At 41.2% G+C, this 21720-nt stretch overlaps 1 protein-coding gene across 7 annotated transcripts in view; it reads left to right on the forward strand.

Moving 5' to 3' along the window:
- Positions 1-21720, forward strand: part of map2 (microtubule-associated protein 2) — a 109897-nt gene that overhangs the window by 65871 nt on the left and 22306 nt on the right. For 4 of the 7 annotated variants that reach the window (XM_088083115.1, XM_088083116.1, XM_088083118.1 and 1 more), the window contains 8 exons: positions 5928-6017; positions 6381-6455; positions 10110-10325; positions 12233-12526; positions 13661-16966; positions 18324-18566; positions 19014-19148; positions 20490-20551. In XM_088083115.1, the coding sequence (XP_087939241.1) occupies positions 5928-6017; positions 6381-6455; positions 10110-10325; positions 12233-12526; positions 13661-16966; positions 18324-18566; positions 19014-19148; positions 20490-20551 (4421 nt within the window). Of the gene's footprint in view, positions 1-2237; positions 2291-5927; positions 6018-6380; positions 6456-10109; positions 10326-12232; positions 12527-13400; positions 13519-13660; positions 16967-18323; positions 18567-19013; positions 19149-20489; positions 20552-21720 lie in introns of those variants that run through there. The other 3 variants (XM_088083121.1, XM_088083117.1, XM_088083120.1) reach the window with 3 other exon arrangements.

A 21720-nucleotide genomic window follows, 5' to 3' on the forward strand; every position in this document is an offset into this window, starting at 1 on the left:
CAGGTGCTCATCAGGTTTATTTTATCATTTATCAAAATTGAGATTGACAGTACAACTTTCTCCACATCAGTCACCTCTGAGAAGGTGGCTACAAAATGAAGCGATGAAAGTGGTTTCGAAGTAAAACAGATGGCCACAGCCACATTGATTATGTGATCAGCTACTGCTTGTAATTTGAGAGCCTGGCCAAAAGGTCATCCAGTATCATCTTACAGTGTCATTTTTACTACCGTAAAAGATTATATGCAAGATTAAAAGACGTAACCATTTGAAACCTGAGCGAACTGGCTTTATTTCTTTCAAAAACATTGAACAAAGGCAATAAGCACCAAAAGAAGAAATGAACCAAAAATTAGCAAGAAATTACAAGAAAATTACTTGGAAATTAAATGAAAGAAAATGACATGGAAAAAGTGCTTTAAAATGATAATGTATGCAACTCTAGAATTAATGATGTAATTATATGTAATTATGATAATATAACCTTAACCTTTTTCTGTTCTATTCTATTCTACTTTCTGTGGACAGTTTTCCCCGGCCTCAAAGAAAAAAAATCTAAATTTGTTAATTTCTTGCAGTTTGAGGAATATTTCTTACCAATTTGCTCACTGCCTCTTTTCCAGGATATTGAAACAAATAGCACCTTTTTTTACCTGTTCTTGAAAACTTTGGGAATCTGCTACAGAAAGTAAAGTTGGATGTACTTGATTTGTTATATCAGGGCATTGTTCTTTTGGCAGAAAAATAAACAATACATGTGAAAATTGGTGTTTAACCCGTGTAGGTTTGTGTCACAATAGCCATTCCATCACTCCATTCAGGTCACAGACAGGTTTTCATTTGTGATGATACATCTGTTTCTGAAACCTATTGAGGAAATTTTCTTCTCAGTGCATGCAGAGTGTGCATGACCACTATCTCTTAACCAGGTGTCTGACCTTGAAACAGTGAATGCATGCTGTCAGACTGAAGATCTTCACAGGTGTATGTGTTGATGCATGAGAGTGAATTCAGCATTGCAAAGACAGAATTTGTGCTAACACTGCACAAAAGGACTGTCATTTCTATGATGCAGATCTCTTAAAGGTCCCATATTGTTAAAAGTCAGATTTCTAATTCCTTTTTTAAATTATTATAAAGCAGTTATAGGTGCTATATAAATATTATTAAAGTATTAAAATGCTCAACCCACAGAGAGATGCACAGTCCATTTTCAGACACTGTACCTATTAATGAGCGATCAGGACTGGCTGTGATGTTACAACTATACTATATAAAAAGTAAAGAGTGCTGCTACAGTGCCATTACAGTCCTTTTCTGCCTGCAGTTTTGGTGCAGAGATCCTGAGAGTACAAATGTGGAAGGCTCGAAAAACCCTGACTAATGAGTGCGTTAATATGGAGCATCTCAGACAGAGGGTGAATACAGGTATATTCAGACAAACAGTATGAGAAAAGTAATGTTGTTTTTCTAACATTACTGCATGTAAACATGTTTTAGTAGAAACCCAAAACACAAGTATGAATTTGAAAATGGGCATCATATGGGGCCTTTAATTGTGAGATACTAAGTCGTAATTACAGGAAAATATGAATGGATGCAATGCACTTCTACAGACAAACGACCCATCTTTATGTTGTTCTGTGACGCGACATGTTGCAGTCATGTATTGAATGGCATGCGATTTTGTCTCTTGACATTCCTTCATTTGTCCTGTCTTTTTGATTATTGTGTTTTCATGGATGAAAAACCAGTAGCAATAGCTATTGTTCTCTTAGTTTGTGGTTTAATGTGATTGTGTCTGAAAAAAAGAAACGCTAAATGTTTGGAGATTCCAGCGGGCAAAAATCTTTCTATAGATTCAAGCTGAGTTGTGTTATGTATCTGAAAAATATTGGTTTTAATGTTTAGCCACATCACAGCCATCATTTTCTGTATACTGGCGGCTGCAGACAGTGAGGCTGAAACGACTACGGCATGTTGCTGGCATCTGAATTACATTGGGACCCAAATCAGTGGCCCAGCAGTCTGTTGCTATGGCAACCACTGGCTTTACACACTTTGGGTGCCGGCTGGTAGCTCACCAAATGGCACTCCTGCTCTCTCCATGCCCTCTCAGTCCTGCTGTGTGTGTGTGTGTGTGTGTGTGTGTGTGCGTGTGTGTGTGTGTGTGTGTGAATATGCTTGTGTGTGTGTCTGTCTGGCTGTGTGTTGCGTTGACTCAGGGCTTCCAGTCGTAGTCTCAGCTCAGAGAGGGAGCGTCCTCAGCTTCATACTGTCTCTCTCACAGGTAATACATGCTTTTACTTCATTAGGAGAGCGTGTCTGTGTCTGTTTTTGTAGATTATGGATGTGGATATGCAGGTATGATGCATATTTTTGTATATTAAATCAGGTATTTGTGCATGTGGGTTATTTGTATGTCAAAGCTGCTGTGTCTTCAGACATCGCTCTGTCAGAGAACTGCTGAGACAATCAGATCAGGCTGGTGTCATCACTGCCAGCTAGCTTTTTGGATGTGACAAGGTCATTTTTTACAGTCCTCTTTGTTTGTAAATTTGCATTTCTGTTAATCTATATGCAATTCTAAAAATCCATGATGTGTCATTGAACCCAGTGGCATCGTTGTTGCTTGTGAATTTGTCCATCTGATTGTGTGTCTGGAAGAGAGACTGTATTTTGAAACATATACATGAAGCCTCTTTAGAATACCAACAGCCCGGGTAGGATTTTCTATATTTTTTCTCTTATTTTTTTAGTTTTTCCAGAGTTTCAGTTTTTAAAACCTTACTTGCTATGGTTTTAAACTCAAATAATTGTTATATATTATAACATTAGACAAATTTATCCAGCAAATACTGCATTTCTCAGATGTCACCAACAATCAAACATTGACAGTGAAATGAAAGGTGAAACAGGTGAAAAAATATTTAAACTTCAAAAAAACGTTGCTCAAAATCCTAGCTGGATATGAATGTCAGACTGTAACCTCATAAAAACTTGGACAAAGAGAAAGCGCGCTTTTAAGAGCATGATGAGTCATCATTAGTTATAAAGTAGCCACGTATGTTTTTAGTCACTCACCAAAATCCACTTTGAGTCATAAAATGAAAAAGACCCCAAGTTCAATTGTGACTCATATGTCTTTCTTTTGTATAGTCTCAAAGAATTTAAAAGGAATCATTAAAAGGTAAAAGTAATTTCAGCAACAAACACTAGAGCTTCTGAACATTCAGCACAACTCCTCTCGCCCATTTTTACTGATCCTCCCATTTACACTCCATCACCGAGCACCATAATTGTCTTTGGTTACATAAGTTTGCACTGGGTTGCACAACCTTATCCCCCCCCCCCCCAATACTGTAACTGGTGTCATGTAATTTGTTGAAACTGCACAATTTAGCTTTCCTTCGTTAACCATGTTAGCTTTTTAGAAAAGCAAGTCATTTCCAGGTTTTTGTCTGAACTGCAAAAAGAAGTTGTATCAGATCCTAAAACAGGGGTTGTGAAACTACAGCCCATGGCCTGTAGCAAAGTTTTAAAAATAGACCAGACTATGACTTGAGAGCATATTTCTAACAAATTGTGCTGTATTTGCACAGGCTGGTTCACTGTCGTCATGAACGACTCCTACTAGCAAGCCTTCCCATTGCACTTATATCTTTCCTTTTTTTCAAGATTATTTTTGGGGCTTTTTGCCTTTGCCTTTTTGACAGGACAGTTAAAGCATGAAAGTAGGAGAGAGAGGGGTTGACATGCAGCAAAGTGCCGAGGCTGGAATCAAACCTGCGGCCAGTTTGGCAAGAACATAGCATAATTACTGGGTGTCCCCTCCCATTGTACTTCTTAAATTGAACTCTAGATGTCCCTATTTCACCTAAAGTGATGATTACTAGTCCTTAAATTTACCTCAATAAACATGGCAGCAGGCCGTAAAAGACAGATAGAGATGTACTTTATGTAATATGTGGATGCACAAACACACTACTGTTGTCAGACATTTAACTGTTTAGTAATGTCACTGAGTAATTTTGATAGAAAATGAATCTTTTCTGATCTGGAAACACTGATTTTCTTGCTGTATAACTGATTGAAAATTATACATTTGCTATCGCTGGGCTGGCAACCCCTTATATTTTTCTGTATATGGCCCATAATCAAAAAAGTTTGGCCACCCCTGTCCTAAGACAATGTGTTGTATCCATGGATAGCAGATGAGCACCAACATTTTGTCTTCAGGCACATGCACTCAATATAGAGGTGTTGTCTCACTCATAAAATGGAACTATTCACACAAATCTACAGGAATTAAATACCCCAGGTCTAAGCTTTAGGGGCTGTTTTTAACTTATTTGGTGTCACAAGAATTGATTGCGTTTGATTTTGGCACCTTTCAGATCAATTTGACAGTACTGGAAGAAAGGCTTTGTGCCTTGAAGCAATGAATAAGGTGGTACACGTACATTTGCCTTTGCTGTTGAAAATGGGAAATGGTTGCTTTGGTGAGTGGGCTGTGTTAAGTGTTCCCGGAAGAAGTGTGTGTTTGTGTGCGTGCGTGTGTGTGTGTCATTGCATGTGTGTATGGCTGCCAGCTTGTTTGTGTTGATGTGTGGGTGAGAAAAAGGTCCTGAAACAGCAGCAGTAAAAGCATCATACTGCCACCTAATTCCACATAATCACTGTAAATATGCTAATGAAGGTTGGTTTGATTACCCCTCCCCCAGTCATTTGAACTGATACATACAGGCATCAGATGTAAGATTAATTGTAGAGAATATAAGACCAATTTAGCAAATTGTCTCTGTTTGGCTACCAATTTCAGGCAAAACTGACTAAAAAGCTCTTTTTGTACATGAACACACACGCGACTGACACAGATTTAGCTCTTTATTTAAAATTCACCTACTCTTTCCTGTTGATAGATATCAGCTTGAGCCTTTTCCTTACATTTTCCTGTCCTCATTTATCATCTGCTGCCCACCAGTGTCAGACAGCCAGACATTGTTGACAGCTTCTCTCTGAATGTTGACACTATTATTGTCATGAAGAGTGTAAAGCTCATATTCTGTCAATTTTCTTGTACAAGACTGAACTCAGTATAGAATTTCATGAATGTCTGTGAGCTGAAACTGCATTTCAGTGTCACCTTGAACAGATAAAAGAGGAATAAGGAGAGTTTTATCTGCAGTCTTGCTATTCACAGTCCACCACAGCAGTCATTCATACAACTGAAGATATTCACAAGCATTGAACAGCCCACTGTTGCACTAACTTCCGTAGTTCAACTCGGGCTGGGGACCTTTATTGCATGTCATACCCCCTTGTCTCTCTTTGCGTTTTTTGTCTGTGTCTCTACATGCCAAAAAAATCTCAGAAAAAAAATGCTGGTACAGTTGGATTCAGCCCAGAGTGGATGGTTTCAGTATGAAATAAAGTATATGAATTTTGTCTGGCAGTAACTGAATAATCCAGGTTTCATTTTTAGTCTGCAGTCGTTAAGGGATGCTGGGTTTCCATAGCGACACCCACAGCCTTCACCAACAGCTCTAGGATCCCTGCAGTTATGGTAACAATTTCAGCTCCCTCACTCTGGCTTTCATTTCAGGTTTTGATGACATGATTCAAAAATACAGTGAAATGACATTCATAAAAGATGAGATTTTTGTGTTTAACATTGATATATATCCCAGGAAAAGTTGACTGACCTTTATGCTGGCCTTCAGCAGCAATCTACGCTTTGTTCTCGCTTAGTTACTTCTCAGATTGAAAATTGGAGGCATGCCCAGTGCAACCACAGTGCCCTGATGTACCTGAGCGGCTGGGGATTTGCTGCATCTTGGGATTCAAACCAAACAGTTTTTTAAAACTTTCAAACTTAGGCCACTTCTTCTGAAAGACCTTGCATTTGTGTTTGTGTCTTTGTTCAGAACAAGTGTCAGCTCGGATCGTACAGGAAGTGACAGCAGAGGCAGTCGCAGTACTGAAGGGAGAGCAGGAGACCCAACGGCTGCCATCAGGTAAGCCACACACACACACACACACACACACGCACACACACTCACACACACACACACACACACACACACACACACACACACACATACATACACGTGCTGCGTTCTGTCTTCTATCCAGTGATCACAGGGCAACACATTGAGCGCATCCCAGCATAGCATTTAGCAGTGTACATGCTTGAGATGTCACATATCATCAATTCACCTAACCTGCATGGGTGAAAGGAGAGCATAGCACTATTGTGCTTTTCTTTTTGAAAGTGTAGTGTGTAGGATTTCAAGTGAATTGCAGTAAATGCTCAAAGGTGCTAACAATATGTGATTTATATGACTGCAATGTTTTTTTTATTTGTTTGTGTTTTGTAGTTGAAGACACCACAAATTTGCCTCCCTCCCCTCCCCCCTCACCTGCTGCAGAGCACTTTGGTCCTCTGGAACAAGGTAGGCCAAGAACATGATAAGTGTGTTTATGAATCTTTAATCCCGGAGATTGTGGTTTCCTTTTTTTACATGACTAAAACCCTGGAGGTTTGTGGTCGCCACCTCATTGGGGTACTGATGTTGGGTAGCTCGGGGGCTACTCTTAATTACCCCCTCTCAGGAAATGCCCCACCTACGCGGGACAAACCACACATTGGTACCCGTTCAAGAAACCTGTACATATCAGAGTTGCTACAAGCAGGAACATGTTCTCCATTTTCCAAACATCCATTTCTTCTTGAATTCTGCTTCCTCCTCATCGTACACCTGGAACAGACACAGATTGTATATCTTCATCATCACCATTTATCTCTATAAGAAAGTAGCATTCACATGCATGACCTTGTTACAACAAATGCACTCCTTCATTTTATCATCTTCTTCTTCCATTTACCTTTCTAACATCCACACCTTGCTGTCTTCCCACACACTAATATGACAGCCAATTTAAGTAACCCGCCAACTTCTTGTTGTTTGTCTTTTTAGTTTGATTATGTCTTTTGTTTTGCATGCTTGATTATGGTGTTGTGCTTTCTTGTGATTGTCCCCTGTCAGTTTTTTTTTTTTTTTTTGTATGTGGCTATGGCTACAGATTGCCCCCCAGCTAAAGCAGAAGACTGAAGCTAAAGCCTAAAGTCCAGTTTGGACCAAATATTTGCGATGAGACAAAACCACTTTAGAATGTTGCAGAGAAAAGTTGCAATGGTGTAAATTGGTCGGTCTGAGCTTACCTCAAGCTGGCTGAAGATGTCACCTGTGACTCAGATCATCTGCAGCTGCTTTTAGCACGTACGGCACGTCATCTGTTTCAGCAGCCAATTGGCTTGTAGCAAAGTCAGCTGGCCAAGTCAAAACAACTCAAGACAGTGAGTTGAGGTGCTGCAGCATTCTCTGACAGCAGCCTTCTGTCCTGTGTCGGTGTCAGATGGTGGGTTGCTCCTGCTGCTTCCTGTATGTGTGCACGACACACATAGCCAACTCAACTGATTATTGGGCAGTGGTTATTTAAATTATTGTGACCTGTTAAATGTGAATACTATCCATCTGAAGCTCTGAGTGTTCTGTTTATGTTTTGGCTGTTTCATCACTAATATGAAGGAAACTGCAGCAAGTATTTCATTATCACTATTCTCGTTTTACTTTTAAGAAGCTACAAATTATGTTCAGCTACAAAATAAGCCTGAAAGCTGGAAATCAGAACAGAAGTTCAGAAAGTTTTTGCAATGAATTTGATACCTAGTCTTGTCTAGTCGCATTGGTGTAAACTGGCAGGTTTTTAAAATGTTGCAGTGGGGCGCATAGCAAGAATCTTTGGTCTGATCAGGACTTAGGACCAAAATGTAGTAATAAGAGTAAGTTGTAAAAATGAACCAATATAAAAAAGCCTTGATGAACTTTAGAAATGCAGTCTAAAGGAACTGGATCATCTCGGTAAGCTAGTTAGCCGATCTGAACATCCAGGCTTAAACTAGGCATTCTAGCACACAGCTAAGTATATATGTGCTAGCTGTGACAGAACTAGAAATATTACACTTATGAATCAAAAAAACGTATACCTTGTTCTTCACATTGGCATTGCGACGCAGTACTTTATTTGTGATGTCTAAATTGTAGTTTAAGCTTTGCAGTGATTTTTTTTTTATGCAGCTGCCTCCAAGATATGGTTGTATAATGTAATTAAATCTTCAGTCTGCTTAATGTTTGGCCTGTGACTTCATGTCTGCTCAGTCTGCAGTCTGGCTGTAATGTAATAAGAAGAGTCCGTAGGCTGGTCAGCCATGCACCAAATACAGATGGTCAGTTGTGGTAACATTTGAGTGTCAGAGTTAAGGTCTGATATGTATGATAGGAGCTAACTACAGATGGTGACAGTATGGTGGGTTCTTGACGAGATAGTGTGAAAGACGTTTAGTTATTCTGGCTGTTTATGATACCAAACAAGTACTGATAGACTCAGTCATCTGGTGAGCTTAGAGGTGGTTTTCTTTTGAATATGATTTTGTTAAAAAACTAATCAGGGTTATTCCATTGGTTGTAAAATGAGGATTACATTGTGTCTTTGTCTGAATTCAGAGGTTGGTATATGTATAGAGGTTTGTTTGTGCAGTGGCAAAGGGAAAACACACGTGTTGCTGTTTGTGTTTCTATTACTACTGCTGTATTAGTATTATAACTGTTGTTATAAGTGTTTGTTTTGTATGTCTTTTATTTAGGTTTAATCATTGTTACGTGAAGCAGTTCGTATTGTTATCTTCTTCGAACAATGCAGTATACTAATTTTGTTTGTGCCAGAGTATGGCTGGCCCCCAGAGCTTTGTCACCTTTGAGTTGCCTGTCACTGTCTCCTTGTCAGTGTCCTGTGTGTTGTGTTTCTCTTCCTCTCATTAAAGCTTTGTCCTCTTGCATTTCCCTCTCTGGTGACTTTTTGTTGCCTATTTTAAATTTGTCTTTTTGTTGTTGTTGACGTTATTTTTTCTCCTCAAGCTTTATCTCCTTTCTCACTGCAAAAAATGTCCATCTTAAGAAATAAATTAAGGATTTATCTGACAAAGAATATGGCAATCTTTTGTCATTACCTAAAAATTGAAGGACCACAGCTGTCCCCAGTTAAACTATTAATTTAGTTTGACCTTCTGTTCAGTCAAGTATCATCTCAGCTATAAATTTCAACTATGGACCGGAGTCAAAAGAATAAAAAGTAAGAGGACATAAATTGTTGTGGTGGTCCTACTAAAAGTTAAGGTACTATGCTTCCATGATAAAACATTTTGCTGCTTTTTGTACACAATTTAATTCTGCCTTTCAAAAGAAAGCAAAAGGCAAAAATAAACCCATCAAAGCTGGGTAGACTGTTTTATTTTGGCGTCATTGGGGAAAAATCACATAATTGTTTTTGAACATAGTGTAATTTAAGGGAACTGAGAGAGAACTAGACATCTACACCTCCTCTTGACTCTGTTTTCAGGCCTTAGAAAATCTAGCTTGTTATACTTACCCAAGCCAGCAGTTGCTGCTTCAAGTTTGAGTTTACGTAGCTAATGTTAGGTACATAAAATAATGTTAGCTACAACAGACCCTCAGTTAGCGACTGCCACAAACCAAATCCAGTCAGCGCAAATGCCGGCACAGGGGAACCAAATAGCCCTGACTCCCTGCTGGATCAACAAACTTTTTGTTGCTGCCTTTGCACAAGTTAGAATCAGCGCTGCTGCTGGCCACCAGTGGGTTGTGACACCCAGTGCTGGGGGGTTTGCACTGGCTGAATTCCAACACTTACAGACAAAAGGTCCATTTCCTGAGCTGCTGCCCACTCTTCTCCCAGGGATGGGGCTGAAAGAATGTGCCTCAACTCCATTATTATACAAGGATAAATACATTTAGTGTAAGGGAAACAGTTGGAATCACATTAATGTTTTCAAAGTAAAACTAGATTAAAAGGCTCAATATTACTTCAAATCACCTTTAAGAAGGACATTCTTTGGTGTGTTCTCCATTTTTTTATTGTTTACTATTTCCTTTTCCTCCTCTCCTATACTTTTCTTCTTCGCGCTTTTTTTCAGTTTGTGTGTCCAGATTTCCCTGCAGTTCTTCTCCTTGTGTCTGTCTTGTTTGTAGATGTAGGGGATGAGGAGGAGGCGGGCCCTCTCCGCCGCTTCCAAAATTCTCGGGAGAGGTGCAAGTTCCTCGCCCCCTCCATCTCAGTTTCCGTGCCCGAGGACGACCCCTACCACTCCGACGAGGAGTACTATGAGCACCCATTGTTCAGCCCAGAGTGGACGCACTCGGGCTCCCGCCCCACAGGGCAGGCCGTGGCCTTTAGACAGATTGAAGGTGAACCACGCATGGTTCCTCTTTGCCATTTCCCCCCTTCCATTCCTCTCTTTCTCACTCTGTTTCTCTTCTTTCCTTTTTTAACACCAACTGCCTCTCCTTCTGTGATTTGACCTCCTCCCTCCATCCCTCCCTCCTCCCGTCCTTCCGTCCGTCAGTTCGTCTCTTCGTCCGTCCGTTTGTCTGTCCTTGTGTGTGTTTATGTGTCCTTGTGATGTTTGTTCGTTCAAAATCTGAGCAGTTTCATATTTGTTTAACGGTCATATTTCTTTTTTTTCATTTATTTCATCCAAAGCCATTGCTACCTATGGTTGCCATGCCATTAAGTTCAACACACAGCAGTGATGTCTCTGAAGTAGGACACTTTTAATTTTGAGCCACTCAATGGACATAATACACTACAGCTCTCATCAACAAGATCACATGGCTACCAAGGTTTACTTTTGGGACATAAAGTAACGTCCAAATGGCTTTCATGAATATGTCAACAATACAGTGCATGATTGATGACAGTCATGCACATATTCCTCTACACCAATCATCTCCCAGAGTTGTGGTTTGGTTCATTTGTCAAGACGACCCCTCCCGTCCTTAATTATGCCGTACCATGTCAAACCCACTACACTCATCCTGAGCTACTCTCACACACTCACTGTGGCAACAGGGAAGACTTTCAGCTCTTCAAACACTTCCACTTTTATTGTCTTGAGAAACACAAGATAAAGGCAGTTTACAGGGAACCTAGGACATCAGGCTGTACAAACATACAACATAGCCTTTTATGTTATCTATCCATCAAAATAAATCCTTTGATTGGGCAGCTTCAATGGCAGACAATAACTTAATTTAAAGCTCTGCCTTCTCCCAAAGCATCCCCTGATGAAACTTAACTCTAATACATCTGGCCAGAGCAGCACATTAATTTGGAAAAAAGTGTTGATCAGAATCTAAATGGATAAATCTTTCCATCTGTGTCTTTTAAATGTATGAATTCATTCAGTAAACACATGGTGAAGAATGTAAAGAGTAGTTAGATGACCATGAAACTGTATGAACTTAAAAAATAGTGGTAATGCACTAACTCTTAACTCCCCCAGCCTCCCCCGACCCCTCATCAGCACCACTGACAAAATATCTGGCTAGCTCCATCAGCACATGCGGCAACATTCAGTTGCAAAGCTGCTGAATAGAATTTGTGTCACCTACGTCAAACTCAAAATGTTATACAGCGATGGCTGCTCAAGACCACAGCTGCAAGCCGCCACACTGACCATCACACAGTTAAAAATCCAGTCCCTACAGTGTTGAGAATTTGAGGCGCTCTGCTTTTTACTGTACTGGGCTGCAGCTCTTCAACGTTGCCATTTCTGAAGAGCCAGTGATTTGAGAGGTGCTCTGACCAGAAGTGCTTCTCCAATAGCGTGATGCTAGGCCCTGAAGTGTTCTCCATTTATGTTTTCATTTTTCCTTAAACAACCTCAGACATAAAAAAGGGTAGGTCTGGGTTGAAGGCAAGGTGTGCGCAAGAGAAAGAGGGTAGTGGAAACTGTTATATTCATTTGCAATAATATGATTATACAATAGGTACTGGAAAGAAAAAAAAAAGATTTCGAGAAAAAAATCTCATGCCTTTTCTTTAACGAATATATCTTTATAGATTTTTTTTGCTTACTGGGTACACTAAGTACCCAAAGTAGAACAGCATACAAACAGAATGGGGAAAAAAAGCCCATAAACAACACTCTGTACTATACGTGTAATGTACCTATATGTGTGAACAGACATACACTTTAGATCATCTTTTCCCCGAGCTGAAAGTGTCCCATCATAAGTTGTGTTCTCACATAACCCAAGTCTGTGTTGCCTGTAGTCTTAATGTGTCCCCCTCTCACCCTGTTTTTGAAAAGAAGAGACCATGGAAGCTCTTACAGCTGAATACGAGGAGGAGGTGGAAGAGGAGGAGGAGGAGGAGGAGGAGAGTGCAGAGGCAGCAGAGTCCGAGGCAGCTCTTGATGAGCAGCAGTGGAGCGGGGAAGAGCCCGAGCTGGACAGCCCCCAAGCTGAGTCCTTAGAGCAGGCAGAGGCCATAGACGAGGCCCAGGATGTAGACCTGGAGCCGGCCGAAGCAGCTAGTGCTGCTGCAGAAAGCTCTTTGGAAAGAGAGGAGGAGGAAGCAGAGGGTGAGGAGAGCCCTGACACAGGTGTGTCCTGCCCTCTGCTCTCCCTGCCTGCATGTTACTGCATTGTCCACTGTATAAGAATGACAGATGTGTCAAAAGGATCACATAAGCACATAACATAAGCATTATAACTCAGGTGGAATGGCAAGTACTCCTCCCTGCGCTCTGCTGTGGCTGCAAGGCAACACAGGCTTGTTGGTGAAAAGAGTCATATTCTTTTATCTTAACCTGGTTTTATTGTGTGCTATCCTTGCGCTTGTATTTTCTTTTTCCCGCTGTGGTTTTCAGGGCCGGCTGTTTCGTATTGCTATGATGAAGTGAAGTGTTGCTGATCGTAACAGTGCTTTTTTTCACTGGCTATAAGCTTACAGGTTTCTCGTTATGTTTACACGTGGCTTGGTGCTGGTATGCCAGTGCTGTGCACTTTTTGTAACCATGAATCATACCTACTAAACATGGGTCACTCATAGTATAATCATTATTCTGTGTATGTAATTTGCAGGGGATTTTGTGTTGGCTGTCTCACATTAAGTGTGATATAGTTGTCTCATCAAATGCATTATTGTATCAGCAAAATTCTTTTTTTTTTTTTGGATATTTTTTGTCACTGTGCTTGGCAGTGCGTGGCATTTCTCTGTCATTCACTAGCAAGATTTTTCTGTATTTTTGCCAATATATTTGAATTACGTGATTACATTTGAAAGTCATTAGGAGCCAAAATTAATTTGATGTTAATAGATTTGTGATAGATCTAACCTGGTGAAATTCTGTTAAAATTTAATTGTACTCAAGAAGATAAAGAATGACAGAAATGCTGTTCTTTTCATATGTGATGTTTTCAAAGAATCGCATGGATTTCCATCCCTTCTACTATTGCTTGTTTCCCATCAATCAGCATCACAGCTGCCTCATGCCGGTTCCGTCACATACCATGCCATATTCTCATCCATCTGTGACTTGGTGGACACCATAATCTCGCCGTACTTCTTCAGTGATGGCAGTGTCATTGTGCTGTAAGTTTCTGAGGAGAGCTTTGCCTGTTTCTGTGATAACAGCTGTCCCAGTCCCTGGCTTAATAAATATCTCACTCGCAGCATGCCATAGCATTACTTTTCTATGTTGATCAAAACAGCCAACTTACAGATGTCCTTTCAGCCTTGAAGATGGACTCGGAAAAACAGGGCAGCGAGAAAAGTGGTTCCATGAGCCCAGACAGCATCGGATCAGAGAAACGCCCAGAGGAGTTTTTTGAGCCCCAGATGCAAGGGTTCTTTGCTGGTGAACGAGTCGTACCAGAGAGCCCCACTATGGATATGCCGTCCTTTGTACCTCCGAATGTTCAAGCCAAAGAATGTGCCAGATCTATCACACTTCAGCCTACATATGGCGAGCCGATCACAGTGTCAGAGAAACAGCCGTCAGTGGAGGTGGTGGAGATCAGCAGCATCGGTTCTGCCTCTGATTTCTCGTCACTGGGAGACAAAGTTCAAGGAGACTTAATGAGGGGCGCTAGTGACAGATCTGGCATGTCAGCATATTTTGAAACATCAGCCATGGATGTTGAAGAGGCTCCCCAATGTAAGGGTGAGGGTTATTATGAACTGAGCAGATCTGGTGAAGAAAAGACTACAATTGATGCTAGGCCTCAGGAGATCAGCTATAGCACACTAGCTGAGGCTCAGGATAAACCGGAAACTAAAGAAAGTGCTGCAGAAGACACTAGAGTGTTCACAGTTCCCGACAGGAGTAACGAATGCAGGCTTTCCCCAGGTAAACTGGCCTTAGAGCAGAGGAGTTACTCGCTTAACATCACCATTGGGGCAATGGATCAGAGTGGCCAGGGCAAACCTAGGAACTTCTCCCCGCTGGCCACAGATATCATGTCATACACAAGTGGAAGTCTAGATGAGTCAGCCGACTACCTCCCAGTCACTACACCCTCCGTGGATAAGCCTCCGTTGTTGCCTCCCCTGATCCTGGAGACTGCTGCTTCCATCACGTCAGATTCCTCATCTCCTCCAAGGACCTCTGAACCAGTTTCAAAACCCAGCCCTGAACCGGAGTCGCCAGAATCACCACAGCCTTTTAAGAACACCTATAAAAATGGTACAGTGATGGCGCAAGACTTGCCTGAAATGCTGGACCTTGCTGGTACTCGTTCTAGACTGGCATCAGAAAACACTGATCCAGAAATTACCCGAAGAAAGTCATTTCAAGCTGATGCCCCGCCTTTTGCTGATGACCCACTGGCTAACCTAGTTTCAGGTGAACTAAGTCCTGGGACCAGAAAGAGTGATAGCCAGCTGGAAGAGATGGGCTATTGTGTTTTCAGTGAATATTCAGGGCCCATGCCTTCTCCTGCAGATGTGTTCAGCCCTACAAACACAACATCACAGGCCTTCACCCCCTCCGTCCTGGAGGAGAAAGTGGCTGAGCAAGCTAGGAAATTAGCAGTCAGAGACACATCAGTGGAGGACAAAAGCCAACCATCAGGAGTTGCTGATGTCACAGAGGAGACAGACCAGAAGCAAGTGGAGAGAAAAGATTCTGCTGAAGAAAAGAGCAAGGAGGTTGCAGTTGAAGAGTTAAGAAAATCTGTAAGTGAGGTGCCACCTGCTCAGCTAAGTGACTCCTTTGTAACACCGACAGTGACTGTGACTCTTGAAGAAGGCGGAAGGTCAGACAGTGAGATTGAACGGCAAGCCAGTGGCGAAGGCTCAGCATCAGAAACTGAGATCGCCGACTACGAGAGGCAGATTCGCAAATTGGAGATGGAGGACAGGCCTCTCAGTTTGGAGGAGGAAAGAGAACTGCAAGAGCTTCGGGAGAAAGTGAAGCTGGTCCACCAGGAGGCCTACGAGGAAGTGGATGCCGAAGACGTGTACCAGCTGACCGGCGTGGCCAAGGACCGTATTGCCAGGCCTGTCAAAACTTCACCTGCCTCGTCTGTGGAGAGCAACATAGACGATGACAAGCTGCTCTCCCCGGTGCTCTCACCTTCTAAACTTAAACAAAAAGAAATTTATGGTTCCCCCAAAAGAACACCTTCACCAGTGTTAGGAATAAACAAAGAGAAAGAGGAGTCGGAAAGAAAACTTAGGGAAGCAGCTGAGAAGAAAATGAAAGAAGAGAAAGAGGAGGCAGAGAGGAAAATCAGGGAAGAGGCAGAAAAGAAGGAACAGGAAATAAAAGAGAGAGAAGAGAGGGAAAGGAAAGAGAAAGAAGAGAAAGAAAGACAGGAGAAAGAACAGAAAGAACAGGAGATGAGAGAAAAGGAGAAAGAAGAAAGAGAGAAAAAAGAGACAGAACAAAGAGAGAATAAGGAAAGAGAAGAGAGGGAAAAGATAGAGCAAGAGGAGAGAGAAAGGAAGGAGAAAGAGGAGAGGGAGAGGAAAGAAAGAGAGGAAAAGGAAAGAATAGAGAAAGAGTTAAAAGAGAAGGAGGAGAAAGAAAAGATAGAGAAGGAACTGAGAGAGAAGGAGGAGAAAGAAAAGATAGCAAAGGAACTGAAAGAGAAGGAGGAGAAAGAAAAGAAAGAGAGGGAACTGAAAGAGAAGGAGGAGAAAGAAAAGAAAGAGAAGGAACTGAAAGAGAAGGAGGAGAAAGAAAAGATAGAGAAGGAACTGAAAGAGAAGGAGGAGAAAGAAAAGATAGAGAAGGAACTGAAAGAGAAGGAGGAGAAAGAAAAAATAGAGAAGGAACTGAAAGAGAAGGAGGAGAAAGAAAAAATAGAGAAGGAACTGAAAGAGAAGGAGGAGAAAGAAAAGAAAGAGAAGGAACTGAAAGAGAAGGAGGAGAAAGAAAAGATAGAGAAGGAACTGAAAGAGAAGGAGGAGAAAGAAAAGATAGAGAAGGAACTGAAAGAGAAGGAGGAGAACGAAAAGCTAGAGAAGGAACTGAAAGAGAAGGAGGAGAAAGAGAGGATAGAGAGGGAACTAAAAGAGAAGGAAGAGAGAGAGAAAATGGCAGAGATGGACAAAAAGAGAGAAGAAGCTGAAAAACCTGCAGAAGCGGAGAAGGTGCAAGAGGAGGAAGAGGAGGACATGTTAGAGAAAGCAGGGGCAGGAGCAGCACCCATAAAGGAGATCCCAGAGACTCGTGCTGCCATCGAATCAGTGGTGACAGTCGAGGACGATTTTATCACTGTGGTCCAGACCATTGATGAAGCAGATGAGCCGGGACACAGCGTTCGTTTCTCTGCTCCACCTGAGGCCGAGGCCCTTTGTGTTGCCGCCCAGAAAGAAGATGAGGAAGAGGAGGAGGAGGAGTCTGTGGAGTTGGCCCAAGAAGCAGACATGGAGGCTGCAAGTCTGGAAGAGGTGGGTGACATTCCCGAGGCCCCCGCCTCCCCTGAGAAGGAGGCTCAAACCACAGAAACTGAAGGACCGACGGAAAGCTATGACAGAGATGAAACCACAATGGACGACTCCATCCTTGACAGCTCCTGGGTTGACACACAAGGTAAGCTACCTTTGATAGTTTGCTCCTGCATTGTAGCCATCTTTATATGTATTTTGAAGTATTGCATCAGAAAAGCTTTATGGAAACTAGAGGATGACCAAGTTATCCGTTTTGCAAATTACTTGCAGTGATAGGACAAGGGCTGCCCCCCTAAAAGTCAGAGATTCTAATCTCAGTCAACCGAGACTGTTTCAAGTCGAACAGTCGATTTTTTTTTTTTTTTTTGCTAGTCAGTGTTCTGTGCAGTACCCCCAGATTTTGCTTTGGAGTTTGTGCTCTTGACTTTCCATGCTACATGCAGGAAGTGGCTGAGATGAGGAGAGAGGAAGAAGAGAAGTTGTGAATTTACAGCTTAGAGCAACTTAATACTAAAGAGTCTATGGACTTTTTTTGATATCTATTGTTGGCAAAAAATGTTGCATATTTGTGACACATCGTTAGTGCCGTTAGCTTCTTTACTATATTACGTGAATGCCACTGTCACATTTAATGCCAGGTTCAAACTGTAAAACTTTGTATAGCAGACAAAACAAATTGTTGAATATTTGTATTGAACCGCCAATTCCGATTCATCTAAAGCCCTAGATAGGACATTTAACAAACTATTATTATTAGCAAAACTTGGCTCTGATAGTATCAGCAGAATAATTGGCTATCTTGTTTTTTTTCCTGTTCCAAACTATCATTATTAAATCGGACAAAAAAAAGAGAAAAAAATGATAAAAACTTCAATTGCACAAAAAATGTTTACATTTTCTTGAAATGGTTTTTGCCTTTTTTGAAAGAGTTGATGCAATAAATTGAATATGGAGACACCTTTGATAAAATTTAATATTTAACAGATATGACTGATCAGCTGTTTCCCTTCCTGGCATCTTCCCGTGCAATCTTTGCAATAATTTGTCTTTGTCTCCCTAGGCAGCATGAAATATTGCAAGAACTAGCTGACATGAAATTAGAATTAAAACTTTTTTTGACCAACTGAAAAAAACTCCTGAAGACCTCTCTCTTCTACATTGGTTAGATGGCCCAGGTGATTTGTTTTGCTTCCTCTACTTCGTCAACTCTGTTTACTAGTGGATTACAGCCATGTGAAAATGAGCCCATACCACCAAATTCTGATAAAACTTCACTTTAGAGGGCCTAGTTTCTTTGCTCCAACCCAAATGATCAAAAAATTGAAAATGCTTTTTTGCAATATTTCAAAAGTTTGTTTAAAAGTTGTTAAAAATGTAATGAGACTATGGCTATGTTTTTTTTCCCACCATTCCTTTATCTACTGCTTCAAATGAACACATAACACTAATAATAACATACTGTCTTTGTGTTTTTCCATTCCTGTTTTGCCACACTGCAGATGATGATAAGAGTATGGCGACAGAGCAGATTGAGCCTTTGCCCAAGGTGCCCACCCCAGTCAAAAAGCCAGCTGTGGTCCAGAACAAGCAGACGCAACCGAAGAAGACTGAAAAACAGGAAAAGCCTGTCAAACCGAAGGCTAAGGGTGGACGGGCTAGAGGCCGAATCTCCACGCCAGAGCGCAAACCTGTCCGCAAAGAACCTGTCTACATCCCAAGAGAGGAAGTCAAGAAGAAAAAAGGTTGTCATGATTTCTTAAACTATATTCATAGTAGTTATTGATAAACATTTTAGTCATAGATAATAACCGTACATCATACCTTATCCGTGTATATCTTCCTTTTCTTCATCCTATCCATTGAGTAATGCCGTGAAATGCACGGGCTCGACCTCATCATGTCCATCAACTGGGGCTCTCTGCTGTTTTAGATTTACTGAAAACACAGCGTCTTGTGATTTATTGCTTACCTTTACAGCTGTTTGTGTCAAAACCTGCAGCCTGGTAATAATCCATTGACACAGTCATTTGAGTCAGCTGTTTTGAGAGTAGTTTAACAAATGCAACAACTACAAAGGGTTTCTGGGGAGTTTTTATCCTGCAGCGTTCCATAATTTAACATAGGTCAGCGTCTGTCTCTGCTTTTTGTCGTGTCTCTGCTTTTGTCAATGGCCCTGTTTCCTCTGGTAGCCGTGATAAGGAAGGGCGACCTTACCAAAAAGGAGACTCAGAGTCAATCCCCAGTCAAGAGGAGTGTGATAAAACCAGCCGTCCGCCAGACCCGCCCCGTCCAGCACCACTCCTGTCCCAGAAGGAGACCTACAGGTGACGCATTGTCTCGGTCTCTCACACGACTGGGGCTTTCTGCAGGATAGTCACCAGTTTCTATGTTACCTCTTCTGCTTCAATTGTTTTTTGACATCCATTTTGTTTTGTTTGTTACGGCGTTTTATGTTATTTTTCATGTGTGTTTCTTTGGTTATTATCACAATAAAAATGTGACTGCCATACTGTACATGTTTCATTTGGCTTCATTTGTTTTTGTGAACGTCCTCTTTTTGTTCTTTTTAGAGCAACCTAACACCAAGCTGAAAGTACTGACATCCTGTGGTTTAAAGTTGTGAATTCAGGATTCACTGAACACTTTTCAAGTACATTTCTACATCCACGGTTCCCACGGTCATTAAATTCCAAGTATAGTTAGCAAGTAGTTTGTAAACGCCTGTGGAGTGCGTGTTTAATAATGTATGGCTATATTGCAATAAAAGCCCACCGATTTCAAACTGCTTGAATAAATGAGCATGAAAATTGAGTAAAATATGATGGAACTGTTAAGGCAACATTTTGAAAATTCATCTGTAAAAATTTGTGGGAACCCTGTTCATCATTACTGCAAGGTCAGCAAAAACACACTTTTCAGCTGGTGTTAAGCTACTCTTTAAATGCATCCTCTCTTGATGTAACTGTTTCCAGCCATCAGGTTGTGTGTTCTTGGTGAGCTGTTGGTTGTCTGAAGCTTTTCCACATTAATATACTAACGATATATGTAATTTCCATATAGTTTAAAAGTTGTCTGATAATAATGTGCAAGTTCTCTGTTCCCATCCTCACTGGTCTTTTTAAGAATTACGTACCCACTCAGACTCTTTTCATCCTATGGTTGCCAGGCAACTAGTAATCCATGGTTTTGTATTATGGACGTGATACTATAAAGAGTCCGTCCCAGAGGCAGTTTGCACTTCATTTTCCCCTGACGGACAGAATTCTGTGTCACTGATGATGAAAGCTCAGTATACTGCTGCATTGCCCCAATTAGATTATTTTCCAGGGTTGCCTTACGTAATGTAAAATCCCCCATTCTGTGTGATATCTTGCCAAATCTTTGCAGAACAGAGCTCTCAAGAGGGCAGCAACCCGCTCCCACAGATCATTCGATTTGTCATATAGCTCGCCATGCCAGGTTTGGGAATACAATGTTGTGTTTTTGATTTGACTTCTTCTTAGAATTAATTATGCTCACAGAGATACAATTGTGATGATAATCCTTCAAAGTAGGACGTTTAAAAAGTTCTCACTTCTCCCCCCTCAGCGTGTGAAGGTCATTACACATTTTCTGTCTTTGTGCTCTAATATTACTGTAATTCTGTTTCTGTCCCTCTCTCTCAGAGGCGCTACCAGACAGTCGTCAGCCTCTCACTGTTGCCAGACAGTCTCGCGACAGAGCATCCGTGAGTACACTCCATCAACCCAACAATGGCATGACCTCTGGCTCCAAAACCACTCAGAGAAATACCATAACGAAGCTTTACTGGCACACAGCCTGAATCACCAAGTAGGGTTGCAGCAGAGCAGTCAGATGAACGTCAATCAGGACAAACTGCCACTGAGGCAAGAAACCACAACTTTCTCCTGAACAAAAACTGATTCCACGTCTCCTGCAACCTGGACTCTCCAGCATTAGATCACTCGTCCGTCTTTTTGTTCTCCTTTGATCTAAAGTTTTAGAGCAAGTGGTTTGTAAACGTGAGCATGCTGTGCATAGTTTACAGACACTGTATTACAGTATTCAATTAATGCATAAAAAAACAAAACAGATTTTGAATCTTTACCTCTTGCTACTAATATGAAACTAATACACAAGTTGCCTCGTGCATCTTTAGCACAGACATTGAAACAACAAACACCACATTAATTAGGCAGAATAATTATCATAAGAATTAAGACTTATTTAAAAGCTGTTACATATTTTCTCTTGTGACTTCCCGAGCAACCTAATCATCTTTTCAGATAAACACATTACATACCGTTTAAGGCAGCGCTTTCTCCCCTCTGTCTATCTGAGCCCTAATCCCTGCATGAATAACAGTGCATTTAATTTCCGTATAAACACCACTGTTCATTTTCTTTTTGCATTTTGTGAAAAAATATTTATGTTGCTTGCTTTTGTTTTTTGAAAAATGTTTTCTATTGTTGCAGTGTTTAATGGGTTTTTGCACAAGTAGATGAGGCAGATCCATTTAGAGAATTTTATTTATTTCTTTTTTACTGAGTGGGTGTCGAATCACCCTGTGACATTTCTCCAGCGGCTGTGGTCGTGACTCCATTTTACTCCTCCGCCATGGTAATGACAGTTGTTGTGTCTAAAATAACACCGTTTCTGCATTTCTTAAATGTCATGTCATCACAGTATACTGTAAGTGTGTTCTGTCACTCTGAGCCCACATTTTTCTTCACTTTTGATTTTCACGTCCTATTTACATCCTTCTAGTACATCTGTTGCCATGCAGTCTAGCAGTGTAACATGCATGGTGAACAATATCCTTACATATAACACTTGGTTTTTGTTTGGCATTTTGATGTCATCAATTTAAACTTTATTTACTGACATGCTCACAGT

Source organism: Plectropomus leopardus, chromosome 10, assembly GCF_026936395.1.
Source record: "Plectropomus leopardus strain MGB_pleo_1.0 chromosome 10, ASM2693639v1, whole genome shotgun sequence".
NCBI lineage: Eukaryota > Metazoa > Chordata > Actinopteri > Perciformes > Serranidae > Plectropomus > Plectropomus leopardus.